At 39.4% G+C, this 16,679-nt stretch overlaps 1 protein-coding gene across 1 annotated transcript; it reads left to right on the top strand.

Annotated features, from left to right (window-relative positions):
- The first annotated feature begins 15,624 nt into the window (after window positions 1–15,624).
- On the top strand, window positions 15,625–16,409 carry LOC138898625 (uncharacterized). The gene is made up of 2 exons (XM_070184704.1): window positions 15,625–16,011; window positions 16,170–16,409. Exons 1-2 carry the CDS (start codon window positions 15,625–15,627, stop codon window positions 16,407–16,409), a joined length of 627 nt encoding a protein of 208 aa, XP_070040805.1.
- The last annotated feature ends 270 nt before the right edge of the window (window positions 16,410–16,679 follow it).

The following is a 16,679-nucleotide window of genomic DNA, read 5'->3' as shown; positions in this document are numbered from 1 at the left end:
GCACCCCAAGGTTAAACACTCGGCCTGATGAAACCCTTGTCAAACATCTTCTGAAGCTGTTACTTTAATTCCTTCAACTTCACTAGTACCATACAGTTTGGTGGAATAGAGATAGGCTGAGTGCCCCGCACCAAGTCAATACCAAAATCAATATCCCTATCGGGTGGCATGCCCGGTAGGTCTGCTAGGAATACATATGGAAAATCTCTCACTATGGGAACTGATACAACGGTAGAAGTATCAACACTGACTTCCCTCACAAAGGCTAAATATGCAAAGCACCCATTCTTAACCATCTGTTGTGCCTTCAGAAAGGACACCACCCTTCCACAAACATGATCTAATGTACCTCTCCCTGCCAACCGCGAAAAACTCGGTATAGATAATATCACGGTCTTAGCATGATAATCCAAGATAGTGTGATATGGTGGAAACCAGTCCATGCCCAAAATCACATCAAAGTCCACCATACTGAGTAAAACAAGGTCGACCCTAGTCTCATAACCCCTGATAGTGACACAAGACGACCGATAGACACGATCTACAATAATAGAATCCCCCACAGATATAGTTAAATAAACAGGAGTACCCAAAGAATCATGAGACACATCCAAATATGAAGCAAAATAGGATGATACATATGAATAAGTGAAACCTGGATCAAATAACACTGATGCTTCTCTATGAAAGACCGGAACAATACTTGTGATGACAACATCTGATGCAATTACGTCAGTCCTACCAGGAAAAGCATAACAACGAGCATGGCCTCCCCCTCTAGGACTACTTCTACCCACATGTCCTCCATCCCTAGCTAGCTATGCAGGTGGAGTAGTAATCATAGTAGAAATCATAGCCTAAGAACCATGTGGAGGCCCACCTCTCCGACGTATAGGACAATCTCTCACAATGTGCCTAGTATCACCATGCTCGAAACAATCTCCCTGTGGGAGTGGCTGCTGGTACTGAGTCTGACTTGGTCGGCTAAAATAATCATTGTCAGTACTGCATGTAGGGAGGTGAACTAAAATATGGTTACCCCACACAGATACCCTGAGGTACCTGACTAGGTGGAGCACCATGGGTAACATGAAGTGCAGACTAAACTGGTTGACTAATATAACCTCTGCCATGACAGATCTTTCCCCCATAGTAGGAGCCCCCAAATCCTCCCGAACCACGAGGCCTCTTAGCCTCCCTATCCTCCCTCTAACCTTGGAAACACCCTAACCTCCTGAAAATCTCCATAACTTGCTGAAATGGAGTATCAGTCTCTAGCTCTTGTGCCATCCCAAACCTGAGACCATATCTGAGTCCCTCAATAAATCTGCAGACTCTCTCTCTGTCTCTCTGACTATGGAAACTAAAGCAGGTGCATGACGAGATTGCTCACAAAACCTCGTGGCATACTTGGACATGGTCATAATCCCCTGACGTAACTACTCAAACTCTGTGGGCAACGCATCCCGAAGGGTCTGTAGAATAACTCCCTTAGAAATAGATCATAAAAATGAGCCCAATAGATTAGTGTTGCGCCAGCTTGCCTACTCTCCTCATAAGCCAGCCATCATCTATATGTCGACCGTGTCAGCTGGAAAGTAGTAAGGTCAACTCCGCTCACCTCAACTATGCCCATATAACGAAGAATATGGTGACATTGATCAAGAAAACCATGTACATCCTCAGAAGCTTCACCGCTGAAAGTAAGAGGAAAATACTTCTTGAACCTCTCAAGCCTCTTCTGATCCTCCTCTAATGCCACTGGACTGACCTCAGGCTAGACCGCAATCACAGGATGTACCGGCATAACACCCGGAGCCTGATCAATAAAGGCTCGTTGCTCTGGAGTGTGTGCGGCGGGAGTCTAAGCTCCTCCCCCAACCTGAGAAGTAGTTGGTGAAATTGGGATCAATCCCGCCTGAGCCGAGGTACCAAACATGCTCAGAAAATGTGTGAGAGTCTCCTGGAGTCAAGGGGTAGCAACATGCATCTCAGGTGCCTGCTCCCCAACCGGAGCTACTGGTGGCTCCTCAGCTGCTGCTATAGCAGTAGCACGTGCCCCTTCTTTGCCTCTACCTCGGCCCCGACCTCTCACGGCTCTAGCAGGGGGCGTGGATGTCTACTCAGCTGATCCGGTAGTGTGTCTCCCCACCATCTGTGAGAGAATAGAAAGACAAAAGCTTAAACTCCAAAATCAATAAATCTGCCCGATAAGGAATGAAAGAAGTGAAATATCCTAATAGTTCTATAGCCTATCGAGGATAATAATACACGTATCCATACCGATCCGTAAGACTCTACTAAAGTTGCTCGTGACTCGTAGAATCGATGAATCTAGAGCTCTGATACCAATTTGTCACGACCCAAATCCCTCCTTAGGAGTCGTGATGGCACCTAGTCCCCAAACTAGGTAAGCCGGTCATTTAACATTTTTTAGAACCATAAAAGCATGATATATCAAAAATAAAATTTAACATAAATGCGAAAATAGGAGTAATACATGCCAAAGTGGCAATAATCAACATAACTTCCCAGAACTAGGTGATACCGAGTCACAAGCTCTAACTGAATACACGAGAACATCTCAAAAATATGGTACTGTCTGAAATACTTAAACTGTAGAAATAAAATAAAAGGATGACTCTGAGGCCTGCGGTCGGATCATGCAAGGATACCTTAAATTCTCTAGTGTATGAAATGTCTCACTACCGATCAGCCCGGTCTAAAGTAACTGGATCTACACAAAAAATATGCAGAAGCGCTATATGAGTAAACCACAATCCGTACCTAGTAAGTATCAAGACTGACCTCGGTGGAGTAGTAACGAGGTACAAGTCGTTTGATACTTACTAGAAAAATAAAATGTGCAATGAATATATCAAAGAAAAACTAATAATTGAAAAATAACTAAAAACAATAATCACAATCCCTTTTAAAACATGTAATAACAACTCAATGTAGTAAAAACCCATCTTTGATCACAAAACATCAAATAGAGGTAAGGCATGTGATGAAATGTCAAGTACAACCATTAAATCAAGTAAGTGCAAAACATAAGCTTTCAGAGACAATCATGAGAATGAATTATCAATCCTGTCTCAACACAATCATAAAAACAAGAAGACACCCTGGAATATCACATAACATCATCAAAATGCCACCTTTATTACGCTGCATGTGCACATAAATATGATATGCCACGCTTGTTTTGCTGCGTGGGCAGCCCGATATAACACCACCCTTATTTTTTCCCACACGCATAACAATAATGCCAAGTGTCACAATATAACAACAATGATAACAAAGTTTCATCAAACTATAAGTTCACAACTTTGAACAATCGTGGACACATACCAAATAATCATAAAAGCGCAGGGATGTTCAATAAATAAAGTATGACTATGGCTAAGTCAATGGAATGATCACGATCAAATAGTCATAAAATGATCTCGCAAGTTTCATATAAAGTTCATAATCACATTAAGGAATATTAATAGCCTACAGTCTATTGGTGTCAAAACTACACATAGTACCCGTATACATACTCGTCACATCATGTACACGTCACTTACACGTCATAGAAATCAACAATTAGGACTAGAACCTAAGGGGTGTTTCCCCCACACAAGGTTAGGCAAGATACTTACCTCAAAAAAGCTAAATTAATACTCTAAGAAGCCATTCCTGTGTGAAACAACCTCCGAACGGCTCGAATCTAGCCAAAATTACAATCACAAATAAAAGCCATAGAAAACGATTCTGAAAAATAAAGCTTCAATCTTTAATTAAAATCAAAAGCTCAACTCAAAAAGTCAATTCCGGGCTTGCACCCTAGAACCCGACAAAATCACAAATACTACATACCCATTCCGATACGAGTCCAACCATTCCAATTACATCCAATTCCGACCTCAAATCAACCTTCAAGTCATTGTTTTATATTTTAGAAAAGTTTTTACTAAAATCTGCAATTTCTAAAACTAAATTCCTCAACCAAACATTAAAATTGAGGTTAGAATCATGAAATAATGATAAATCCCAGTTAAAAACACTTACCCCAATCCAAATCGTGAAATTCCTCTCCAAAATCGCCCAAAATCAAGCTCTTTATTTCAAAATGTGATAAATGAAATTAAAACCCACGTTCAAGATATTTTTGCCCAGCCTTTTCGCTTCTGTGGTCCTTTGGTCACATCTGCGACTCCGCATCAGGGGAAAATTCATCACAGATGCAGCCCCAAAAACTCTTCTATGGACCGTCAAGCGCTCCTGCAAAGCCGTTTCTGTGGACCAAAGAGTGCACCTACGATCGCGCTTCTGCGCAACCTCTTTTGCACCCCCAAAAGCCCCTCAGCCCAACCAACACCGCATGTGCGGTCCACTGTTCGCTTCTACAGACTCGCACCTGCAGCCCAACCATCGCACATGCGAAAGCACCAGACTTCAGCAATGCAACCAAGTCTTAAAATAGTTCGAACTCAATTTGAAACACACCTGTGGCCCCTGGGACCCCATACATTCATACCAACCAATCCCAAAGCATAACACAAACTTATACGGGGCCTCTAATCATACCAAACAATATCAAAACTATGAATCGCACCTCAATTCAAGTCGAATGAACTAATCCATATTTCCAAATTCAAAACTTACGATGAACAAGCCTTAAACAACTTCGAATGTCATCAAATATTGCATGCAAGTCCCAATGACACAACGGACCTATTCTAATTCCCAGAACCACAATCTGAACCCGATATTAAGAAAGTCAACACTCGGTCAAACCTATCAACTTTCCAAACCTTCAACCTTCCAACTTTCGCCAAAAAGACTCAAATCAGCCTACGGACCTCCAAATCTACATCCATACGTAAACCAAGTCCAAAATAACCATATGAAGCTATTGGAACCAACAAAACACCATTCTGGGGTCGTCTACACGCAAGTCAAACTCCGGCAAACTCTTACAGCTTAAACCTTCAACTAAGGGACTAAGTGTCCCAAATACATCTACAACTCTCTTGAAACCACACTAATCAACCTCGCATGTCACGTAGCCATAAATACACATATGTAAAGTATCAAATAGGGCAAACGGGGCTAAAATACTCAAAATGACCGGCTGGGTCGTTACATTCCCCATCTTAAACAAATGTCCGTCCTCAAACGAGTATAGAGACGTACCTGATGTGCCAAAAAGGTGAGGATATTGGCTCTTCATATCATGCTCGGTCTCCCAAGTGGACTCCTTGACCGGCTGACCTCTCGACTAAACCTTCACCGATGTAGCATTCTTCAACCTCATTTTTCGGACCTGCCTATCCAAAATAGCCATCGGCTCCTCCACTAAGTCAAATCCTTATCCAGTTGTACTGAGCTGAAATCTAACATATGTCACGGATCACCATAATACTTCCAGAGTATATAAACATGGAACACCGGGTGAACTCCCAATAGCTAGATGGCAATGCAAGTCTTTAGGTCACCTCACCTACTCTCTAGCGATAGAAATTGATTCCACTGACATGGGCTCGTAACATGTTCTCCAATATCTGAATAGTACACTCAAACTGTCCATCCGTCTATAGATAAAATGACGTACTCAGATCGACATGTGTGCCCAACTCATTCTACATAACTCTCCAAAAATACGATGTGAACTGTGTTCCCCATAGACACCGGCAGACCATAAAGGTGAACAATCTCCCAAATATAAGTCCGAGCCAACTACTTTGAAGAGTAGGTAGCTACGACTGGAATGAAGTGTGCAGACTTGGTCAGTCTGTCTACAATAACCCACACTGCATCGAACCTCCTAAAGGTCTGTGGAAGCCCAACTACAAAATCCATGGTTATACGCTTCCACTTCCGCTCCAGAATATCAAGTCTCTAAACTAAACCACCCGGTCTCTAATGCTTGTGCTTCACCTGCTGATAGTTCAAACACCGAGCCAGATACTCCACAATATCTTTCTTCATTCTTATCCACCAGTAGTGCTTCCTCAAATCATGGTACATCTTCGCAACACTTGTATGAATAGAATATAACAAACTATGGGTCTCCTCAAGTATCAGCTCCCGTAATCCCTCAATATTGGGCACACAAATTTGGCAATTCATCCTCAACACCCGATCATCACCAATAGTAACCTCTTTGGCATCACCGTGCCACACCGTGTCCTTAAGGACAAGCAAGTGGGGGTCATCATATTGACCTGCCTTGATATGCTCAAAAATGAAGACCGTGAAACACCGAATGCAAGAACCTTGCAAGTCTTCGAAATATCCAACCTTACGAACATGTTGGCCAAAGCTTGAACATCCAAACCTAATGGTCTCTCCCCAACTAGAATAAAAGCAAAACTACCCATACTCTCAGCTTTCTTACTCAATGCATCGGCCACGATATTGTCCTTCCCCGTAGACAACGAATGGTGATATCATAGTCTTTCAGTAACTCCAACCACCTCCGTTGCCTCAAGTTCAGATCTGTTTGCTTGAATAAGTGTTGTAGACTCCTGTGATCCGTGAACACCTCACATGATACGCCGTAAAGATAATGCCTCCAAATCTTCAGTGTGTGAACAATGGCTATTAACTCCAAATCGTGCACTGGGTAGTTCATCCCATGGGGCATCAACTGACGTGAAACATAAACAATCAATCTACCCTCTTGCATCAACAGATACCCGATGGCGATCCGTGAAGTATCACAATGGATTTTATAGAACCCGATGTTGAAGGCAAAACCAGAACTGGAGCTATAGTCAATGCAGTTTTGAGCTTCTGAAATCTCTCCTCAAACTCGTCAGACCACCTGAATGAGGCACCCTTCTAGGTCAAACTAGTCAAAGGTGCTGCAATGGACAAAATATCCTCCACGAAACGACGATAATACCCAGCCAATCCAAGGAAATTCAGGGTCTCAGTAGCAGAAGAAGGCTTGGGCCAACTTTGAACTACCTCAAGCGCTCCTACGAAGCTGCGCACCTGTGATCACGCTTTTGCGCACCCTTTTCCGTGCTTGCAGAAGCCCCTGAGCCTAAACAACACTGCATCTACGGTCCATTGTCTTCTTAAATGCACTAATCCATGTTTCCAAATACAAAACTTACGCTGAACAAGCCTAAACAACTACAAATAATCTCAAATTTTGCATGCAAGTCCCAAATGACATAATGGATCTTTACAACCTCCCAGAACCACAATCCAAACCCAGTTTCAATAAAGTCAGCTCTCAGTCAAACCTATCAGCCTTTCAAACCTTCAACCTTTTAACTTTCGCCTAAAAACATCAAATCAGCCTACAGACCTCCTAATCTGCATCTGGACATACACCTAAGTCCAGAATTACCATACAAAACTATTGAAACCAACAAAATACTATTCTGAGGCCATCTACATATAAGTCAAACTTCGGGCAACTCTTACAACTTAAGCCTTCAACCAAGGGATTAAATGCCTCAAATCAATCCAAAACTCTCTTGAAATCACACTAATCAACCCCTCAAGTCACGTAACTATAAATACATATATGTAAAGCATCAAATAGGATAAATGAGGCCACAATACTCAAAAAGACCGACCGGGTCGTTATATGACCACTTGGGCTACACTACCATGCACATAAATCAAGAGCTCAAATATTTAATCTAAGGATATTATCCATCTTTTAGAACTCACCGAACCAAAAAGATAATTTCCATTAATTTTTGTACCAATTAAGCCTCAAAAATCCCAAACCAACAGAAAATTTTAAAAACATGCTAGTATTGCAACAAAAAGAGTAAAAAATAATAGCAACAATTAGAATGGTCTTAGAAGAAGTTGAATTTGGACCAGGCTCTAAGAGGTGACTAGAGACCAGGTGCACTTATTAGGGGAGGGTGAGATTTGCATAATCCTAACATCTTGTCAATGTCAACATTGGCAACTTCTTGATCTTGCTGCATTTTTTCTTGCAGCCGCCCATTTTCACACTTGTAGAGAGGCAATCTCCCCATTCAGCATCTTATTCTCATCCTTGGATTCCTTCATATCACTGATCAACCGGGTGATTAGTCTGTTGCTCTTAGCACCTAGTTCCTTGTTGAGAAGGTTATACGTTTACAATGTTTCTAAATCAAACATATCATTTTTGGTCCTTTTTTTTTCCTGCTTTCACTAGAACATTAAAGTGATCATATACTTGAGTGAGTAAAAACCCATAAAGCAGTGCATGCTTTCCCTTAGGCGAAATGGCTATGCTAGTCATGTACTTGATCATAAATGATGACACATTGAATAACATGTTCTTGTCAAGCACGTCCATCACAGCCAAATCCAGGGCAATAACCCAATTCCTCCTTTTACCTCGGAAACACACACTTGTTTACAAACTCGTACAATAGTTTATGAAATGTGTTCATTTTTCTTTTATATACCTTCCTGGCCTCATCAGGCTTTCTTCCCTATGTGTAATTTACAATCACGTATGACTTCTTTTATTCCTTTTCACCTATCTTCAGCCATTCATGTTTTACCTAAGTGTCAAATACACAGGTATGAACCTCAGGATCTTCCCTAGACCCTATATATAGAAGGTTAGTTCTACCCCTTCACGCTGTGCTCATAGTTTTATCCTTAAACTCTTGAAAGTTAGATTAGAAATGGTATACTTTATCATCTCCCTTACTAGCACCAGAAGAACCTAGTTGTTGTCCAGGGGTATCTGGAGCAACACTAACGTCTTTTCCCTTACTGAAGGATTCATTTTTCTTTTTCCTTTTTCCTTATCCCCATCTTTTTCTACCACAAAAGTTTTGTCACTACCACTACTCACCTAATTACCCTCCTCCCCAGTATTAATTTTCTCTCCCTGAACTTTTACCTTTTCACTTACAAGGATTTTCGTCAAAGTTCCACCGCCAGCAGATTCTAGGATTTTTTATTCTTGTGTGAGGTTGGGATTTAGGACATTTTAGTTTGGGGTTTGATGGAGAAGCATCAAAACAAGTTTGGTGTGATTTATTTCATACGGAAGGGATTTAGGTATTCGACATTATTGGGTTCTTGGAAATTTTTGAAAGATTTTAAATTTGGAGTTTTCTTGCTTTTTTTGCTTTTAGCACTGAGACGAGAGAATTTGTGAGAATTTTGTGAGTGATTTACGCAATAAAAAATGAAGTTAATTAATGAGAGATACAATTTGATAGTTACTAACCTCATCAATCAGGGATTTTAATTCCTAAACTGGTTCTTAAGGAAAAGGAAAATGCGCTAAGATTTGAATTTTTAAAATTGGTGATTTTGATTAGATCTGTTTTGGATGGTAGAGACGTGTAGTTACTAGGTCTAGGAACATGTTCTCTTTTTTCACGCGAACTGACGGCAGTTATATTTTATCCTTTATGATATGGATAATATCAAGATTTGATTTTGTAACCTGATTTTATTATGTAGTAATTTAACAAGTTAATACAACTATCTGCTACAGAAGAGGCATATATCTCAACTTCGAAAGAACTAGTTTTTTTGTTTATTTTTTCAATGGGGCAGAGTATCCTATAATAATAGGGATAATATTATTAGACCTCATCTATAATACTTGTCCATGACATGCATGCATATTTGTTAAAATATAAGACCGAGTTAGATATTTTTAATATTTAGACATATTAGACACAATGATTTAACATAGCTAATCATTAAGGGAATCAAGAGTATGCTTAGTGCAGCTTGATCAAACCAATCTAGAAGCGGTTTCTCTCATGGTGATCCCTTTTTAAAGCTTTGGTAAATCTTCCTGCAATATGCTCTTTAGTCTTGTATACTCCATAGAGATGTGTCCTTTTTCCATATTATCTCTCATGGTGCCTAATATCAAAATATTCTGTGCTCTTATGATGAATTGGGTTCTTTGTCATGTTCACAATACTTGTATTATCACATAATATTAGAACCTGTTCAATTACCACATCATAGTCTTCAAACTGCTGTTTGATCCACAATAATTGTGCACAATATGACGCTGCAATAATATACTTAGCTTCTACCGTTGACAAAGTTACATAATTTTACTTTTTTGATGCCCCAGAGATCAAACATAAATTTTGGAAGTGAGCCATCTTAGGTGTATTCTTTCTATCGACAACATAACCAGCATAATCAACATCTACTTATCTCAACAAGTCAAATGTAATACTTGATGGATACTAACAAACCAAGTTTTGAGACCTTTTAGACACCTCAAGATCCTCTTCACAACTTTCAAATGTGACTCCTTGGGATTTGGTTGAAACTTGTCACAAACCCAACATTAAATACAATATCTAGTCTACTTTTAGTTAGATACATCAAAAAAATCTTTTGTAACCCTATATAATTTTTAATCAACATGAGAACCAAGTTCATCCATGTCCAATAGAGTTGCATTGGCTATAGAAGCATCAATTATCTTTGTATTATCCATATCAAACCTTTTGAGCAATATTTTATGTATTTTTCTTGATATATCATCATCCCATTCTCCGTTTTCTTAACTTGTAGCCCAAGAATAAAATTTAGCTCTCCCATCATGCTCACCTCAAACTTAATTCCCATTAGTTTTACAAACTCTTTACACAAAATTTTATTAGTAGCACCAAAAATGATATCATCTATATTGATTTGGACAATTGACAAATTTTTATCTGTCTTCAGAAAAAGCGTGTTGTCAATTTTATCTCTTATGAATACATTCTCAAGAAGAAATTTTGACAACCTCTCATACCATCCCTAGGTGCTTGTTTTAGTTCATACAATGCCTTGTCCAATTCGTATATAATCAGGAAATGCATGGATTTCAAACCTTGGAGGTTGACATACAAATACTTTTATCTTCAGATATTCATTCACAAAAACACTTTTGACATCTATTTAATACAATTTACAACCCATGTAGGATGCAAAAGCAATAAGCATCCATATAGACTCTGTTCTAGCAACCGGTATAAATGTCTCATCATAGTTTATGCTTCTTATTGATAGTAACCTTGCACTACCAACCTTGCCTCATTCCTAGTGATAGTACCTTGATCATCTAACTCTTTTCTGAAAATCACCTGGTTCCTATGATTGTTCTATCCTTCAGTCGAGGTTCCAGATTTCATACTTTATTTCTTTCAAACTAAAAAGTTCTTGTATAGCAACAATCCATCCAACATCTTAAAGAGCTTCCTTAATATTCTTTGGCTCAATCATGGATAAGTCGGTAGAGAAGTCACACATATTCCTCACTTAGATCTCGTCATGATTCCAGAATCTACTGGACTACGTATATTCTAAATAGGATGAGAGTTTTCATGCTTTCAGTTTTTCACTTGTCTTTCTTGAGTATCATCATTCACTTCATGTCATATCAGTATCAACCTGTTCGATTTTTCTTTTCTGTTGTATATATTGCTCAGCTTCCAGAGAATCAGATTCTTGTGTTGTCTCTCTTTGTATAAAATTGTTCTATGGAATACCTTGATAAGGTCCCTCAACATACACCTATGCGAGTCCAATTTCAACATTACTATTATTATCCTGTAAGCCTTTTGTGACGATCTTACTGGTCGTTTTGTTTAATTGTGCCCCGTTTCCCCTTTTGATGTTTCAGACATGTATGTTCATTCCTGGAAGATTTTTTGTTGATTTGAGCCCTTTGATTCTTGACATAAATGCTTAAGTTAGAAATGTTGATCAAACATTGACTTTTGTGAAACATGTCCCTGGAACGGTATTTTAATGTCTCTGATAGCTTCGTATCGTGAGTTTGGACTTAGGAGTATGTCCGAAATTGAATTCGAAAGTCTGTAGGTTGATTTGTGTTGTTTAGCCAAAATTTGACAATTTGAAGTTGAAAAGTTTGACCGTAGGTTGACTTTTAACTATTGAGTTTGGAATTTGATTTTGGGACTTGGAATAGGTTTGTTATGCGATTTAGAACTTGTCTGCAAAATTTGGTATCATTCGGAGTTGAATTGATAGGATTCAGACGCTTAGTTGTCATACTAGAAATTCTTGAAATTTACTTTGAAATTCATGTGTTTTAGAGTTCAATCCGTAGTTCTAGATGTTATTTTTGTGTTTTGATCATGCGAGCGAGTTAGTATGATATTTTCAGACTTGTGTGGACCTTTGGTTTGGAGCCCCTGGGGCTCAGATGAGTTTCGGACATGTTATGGAATCTTTTGGATTGAAAAACACGATTTGGTGTGCATCAGCCTCTCGTCGCATTTGCAAACACTAGGTTCGCAATTGTGAGGTTAGCAGGCGCATTGCGACATAGCTCGAGTAGAGGGTTTGTTCGCATTTGCGACAAAATAGTTGCATTTGTGATGGAGACAGGCTTCGCAAATGCGAAGCCAGAGTCATAATTGCAACCTAGACATAGGACTGATAGTGGTTGCATTTGTGAGGAATACTTCGCAATTGCGAACTCATGTCGCAATTGCGACATCTGCAGCTGATCAAAAGGGTTGGTAGTCGAGATTTCATCTCATATTCTCTCATTTTAGAACTCTGGACTCGGTATGAGGCAATATTTAGAGGGGATTTTCATTTATAAACATTAGGTGAGTGATTCTAACCCATTTCCAACTATATTTCATCAATATATCGTAGATTTAACATCAAAATCATGTGAATCAAAGTGAAAATTTGTGAAACTTTGTCAATTTTTTGAAAAATAAAAATTTGAGTTTTGAGACTCGATTTGGACTCAAATCTTGAAACCAATCATATATATGAACTCATGGGGTCATGGGTAGTCGGAATCTACTGTTGGACCCGAATTTTGACTGGGCGAGCTCGAGTTAACTTTTGTTGACTTTCTAAAAAAAGTGTAAAGATCATAACTTTATCTATGGTAATTGGTTTCCCTTGCATTGGTTTATGATATTAACTCGATTTTGGTTAGATTTGAGCCGTGTAGAGGCAAATTTTAGGAGAAAATCTATTTCTGAAGGTTGAATTTGCCTAGTTGAGGTAAGTATCTTGCCTACTTTGTGTGGAGGAACTACCCCTTAGAATTTGGGATTGATTGTGTCATTTGTGCTATGTGAAAGACGTGTACGCAAGGTGATGAGTGGGTACACGGGTTATATGTGATATTTGACCGGTTTAGGCTGCTTGGACTCTTTCCATGCTTTAATTGAAATGTCATATCATGTTCTAAATACTCATAGTCAATATACTCTTACTTGTTAGTCTATCGTTATATGCCTTAAATGACATTGTTAACACCTTTTCTACATCTTACTTGATATTTTGCTCTTATATTTTAGTTGAAGTTGTTACCTCTTTTATTATCACATGTTATCTCTTCCATTGTTGATTTATCATTATTTGAAGCCATTGTTACGTGTTATCTCTTTCATTGTTGATTTATCATTATTTGAAGCTATTGTTACAAGTTATATCTTCCATTGTTAATTTATTATTATTTGAAGCCATTATCTCTTTCATTGTTGATTTATCATTATTTGAAGCCATTGTTATATGTTATCTCTTCCATTGATGATTTGTCATTAATTGAAGCCATTATTACATATTATCTCTTCCATTGATGATTTATCATTATTTGAAGTCAATGTTACGTTATCTCTTCCCGTGTGAGTTATTCTTATTTTATATAGTAATTACACATTATCTCTCTTATTGTTGAGTTATTGATGTTAAAGTTGTGAAAACCATTTGTGGTGAAGTCGTTATTGTTGAGATATCCTTCTTGTTGAGGAATTTACATTCATTGTTATTATTGATATTCTTGTACACATTGTGGCTGAGCCATGGGCTATTGTTGTGGAAACATTAATATTGTTGATTATTGGCAATTTGTGACATATGGCCACTTGTGGTGCGAGTTGTTATTGTGATGTGATATTGATGTGCATGCTACGGTATAAACATAGGGGTTAATGTGCATTTGATGGCATAAAGTGGGACTTATGTGCGTGTTTCTTGTAAGGAAATTACTTGAAGCCACGCGGCATTATAAGGTGGGCTAAAGTTCGTGTAGCTATTTCGGAGAAAATATTTTCAAAATTATTTAAATGTAAGGCTTAAGCTGCGGTATAAGGAAAGATTATGATTGAAATTGAGAAATGTGAATACGAGGAGGTACCTCGGTTATGATTCTTGTTGTATACGAGGCGATACCTCGGTTGTGATTCTTATTGTGTACGAGGCGGTACCTCATCTGTGATTCCAGTTGTTTATCTCATGTTGTAAAGAGTTATTGGTGAAATACTCCTTGTTGTTTTTATTCTTCGGTGTTTTAGCAGTTTGGATCCGTGTTTGACTTTGGTAGTCCTCTTTAATTGCTTCCTTTATGTTATCTTTATGCTTACAATTTTGGTATTAGTTTATGTTATTAACTTGTTCGTATCTGTTATTTTCTCTCCCTGCCATTACTTCTCGTAATTATGTTTTCATGTTGTTGTTTATACCGTAGTAGGTGTCTTGACCTAGCCTCGTCACTACTCTACCGAGGTTAGGCTTGATACTTATTGGGTACCATTGTGGTGTACACATACTACGCTTCTGTATTTTTTTTGTGCAGATTCAGATACGTCTGCCCGTTCTGGATGCTAGAGGTTGATTGAGTAGCTGCTTTTGGAGACTTCAAGGTATATGTGTTTGACGTCCGCAAGCCTCGGAGTCACCTTCTGTTTTAGAAATTCTACTGTTTATTTCTTCTTTCAAACAGTATTGTATTTTGAGACTGTTGGTACTTTCTTGTAGAGCTTATGACTCCGTTCCACCAGGTTTTGGGGGAAAGTGTTGGCAATTGTACTGTTGAGTTTATGATAATAGTGTGAAGGTTTAATTTGAAATTTTAGTAGTATTTCCACTATTTCTCTATGCATGTTAGACTTACATAATCGTAGAGATTAGGTGCCATCACGACATCTTACAGTGGGAAACTGGGTCGTGAAAAGTTGGTATTAGAGCTCTAGATTCATAAGTGTTACGAGTCATAAGAAGGTTTAGTAGAGTCTTACGGATCAGCATAGAGACGTCTGTACTTATCTTTGAGAAGCTACGGAACTTTTAGGATAACTCCACTTCTTTGATTCCTTATAGTGCAAATTAGTTGACTTCGAAGACTAAATCTTTGAATTTCTAGTCTCTCACATATGGTGAGGATACGCACTGCTGGATCCGACGTGGTCAGGGCCATGGAAGAGGCCGAGGAAGGGCATGTGGTGCAGCTAGAGCACCTGCTCGAGCTGCGATAGAGGAGCCAAAAGGCCTTGAGGTACTGGAGGATTTAGTGGTGGCTACGCTGCAGCTACAGCCAGTTACGGTAGAGGCTATATGATCCATCCAGTTCACTCCGCACTTCCATCTTCTAGTGGTGCTCCGGTTATTCTGAGATCTCAGGTTGCACACTTTGCTCAGCCACTTTCTAGAGCACCTCCTGCATGGGGTGCCTTCAATGGTCAGTCCAGCCAACCAGGCCAGAGCCAGTCCCAGGAGCTATGCCTACTGAGAGATTTCTTCGAGTGTGGTGATACCTGTTATATGGTTAGAGACTGCCCCAGACTCAGGAGGGGTGCACCTCCGCAAACTACTCAGGCTCCATGAATTCAGTTAGGCCTACAGACTTCTTAGGCTATGGTTGCTGCCCCAATTGCCGCTCCACCCGCACAGCCAGATATGGGTAGGGGAGGGGTGGATAGAGGTTGCCCTAGAGAGGGAAGCCAGGCCAGATTCTATGCTTTTCTGCGTATGACGGAAGCATTCGCTTCAGACGCAGTCGTTACAAGTATGGTTTCGATTTTTCATAGAGATGCATCAGTCTTATTTGATCTGGGATCCACTTATTCATATGTGTCATCTTACTTTGCTCCATATTTGGATATAATTCGTGATTCTTTAAGTTCTCTTATTTATGTGTCCAAGCCTGTGGGAGATTCTATTTTTGTGGAACGCGTGTATGGATCGTGTTTAGTTGTTATTAGTGGTTTTGAGACTAGAGTTGATCTACTATTACTCAGTATGGTAGACTTTGATGTTATCTTGGGTATGGACTTGTTGTCGCCCTATCATGCTATTTTGGATTGTCACGCCGAGACTGTGACATTGGCTATGCCAGGTTTGCCACGGTTAGAGTGGAGGAGTGCGTTGGATTATGTTCTAGGTTTGTGTCATTTCTAAAGGCTAAGCGGATGGTTGAGAAGGGGTATGATGCATATCTAGCCTTTGTGAGAGATGACAGTGTTGACACTCCTACCATTGAGTCAGTTCCGGTAGTGAGAGATTTCCCAGATGTATTTCCAGCATATCTTTTGGGCATGCTGCCCAATAGAGATATCGACTTTGGTATTGACTTGTTGTCGGGCACTCAGCCCATTTCCATTGGACCATATCGTATGGCCCCAGCGGAGTTAAAAGAGTAGTTGCAAGAGTTTCTTGATAAGGGTTTTATTTGGCCTAGTGTGTCGCGTTGGGGTGCTCAGGTTTTGTTTTTGAAGAAGAAGGATGGTTCTATGCGTATGTGTATTGATTATCAGCAGTTGAACAAGGTTACAGTGAAGAACAGGTATCCATTTCCGCACATTAATGACTTATTTGATCAGCTACAGGGTGCCAGAGTGTTCTCAAAGATTGATTTGCGGTCGATTTATCATCAGCTAAAGTTTCGGGACCTGGATATTCTGAAGACTGCC

This window comes from Nicotiana tomentosiformis, chromosome 9, assembly GCF_000390325.3.
Source record: "Nicotiana tomentosiformis chromosome 9, ASM39032v3, whole genome shotgun sequence".
Lineage (NCBI taxonomy): Eukaryota > Viridiplantae > Streptophyta > Magnoliopsida > Solanales > Solanaceae > Nicotiana > Nicotiana tomentosiformis.
The sequence above is the reverse complement of the archived record's forward strand: the minus strand, read 5'-3'. Positions and strand labels throughout refer to the sequence as shown.

Bases quoted from the DNA above. Each gene is read 5' to 3' on its own strand.
- LOC138898625 (XM_070184704.1), top strand. From the start codon at position 15,625: ATGGTTGCTGCCCCAATTGCCGCTCCACCCGCACAGCCAGATATGGGT. The intron at 16,012-16,169 runs GTAGACTTTGAT...TCATTTCTAAAG, and splicing joins ATCTACTATTACTCAGTATG to GCTAAGCGGATGGTTGAGAA.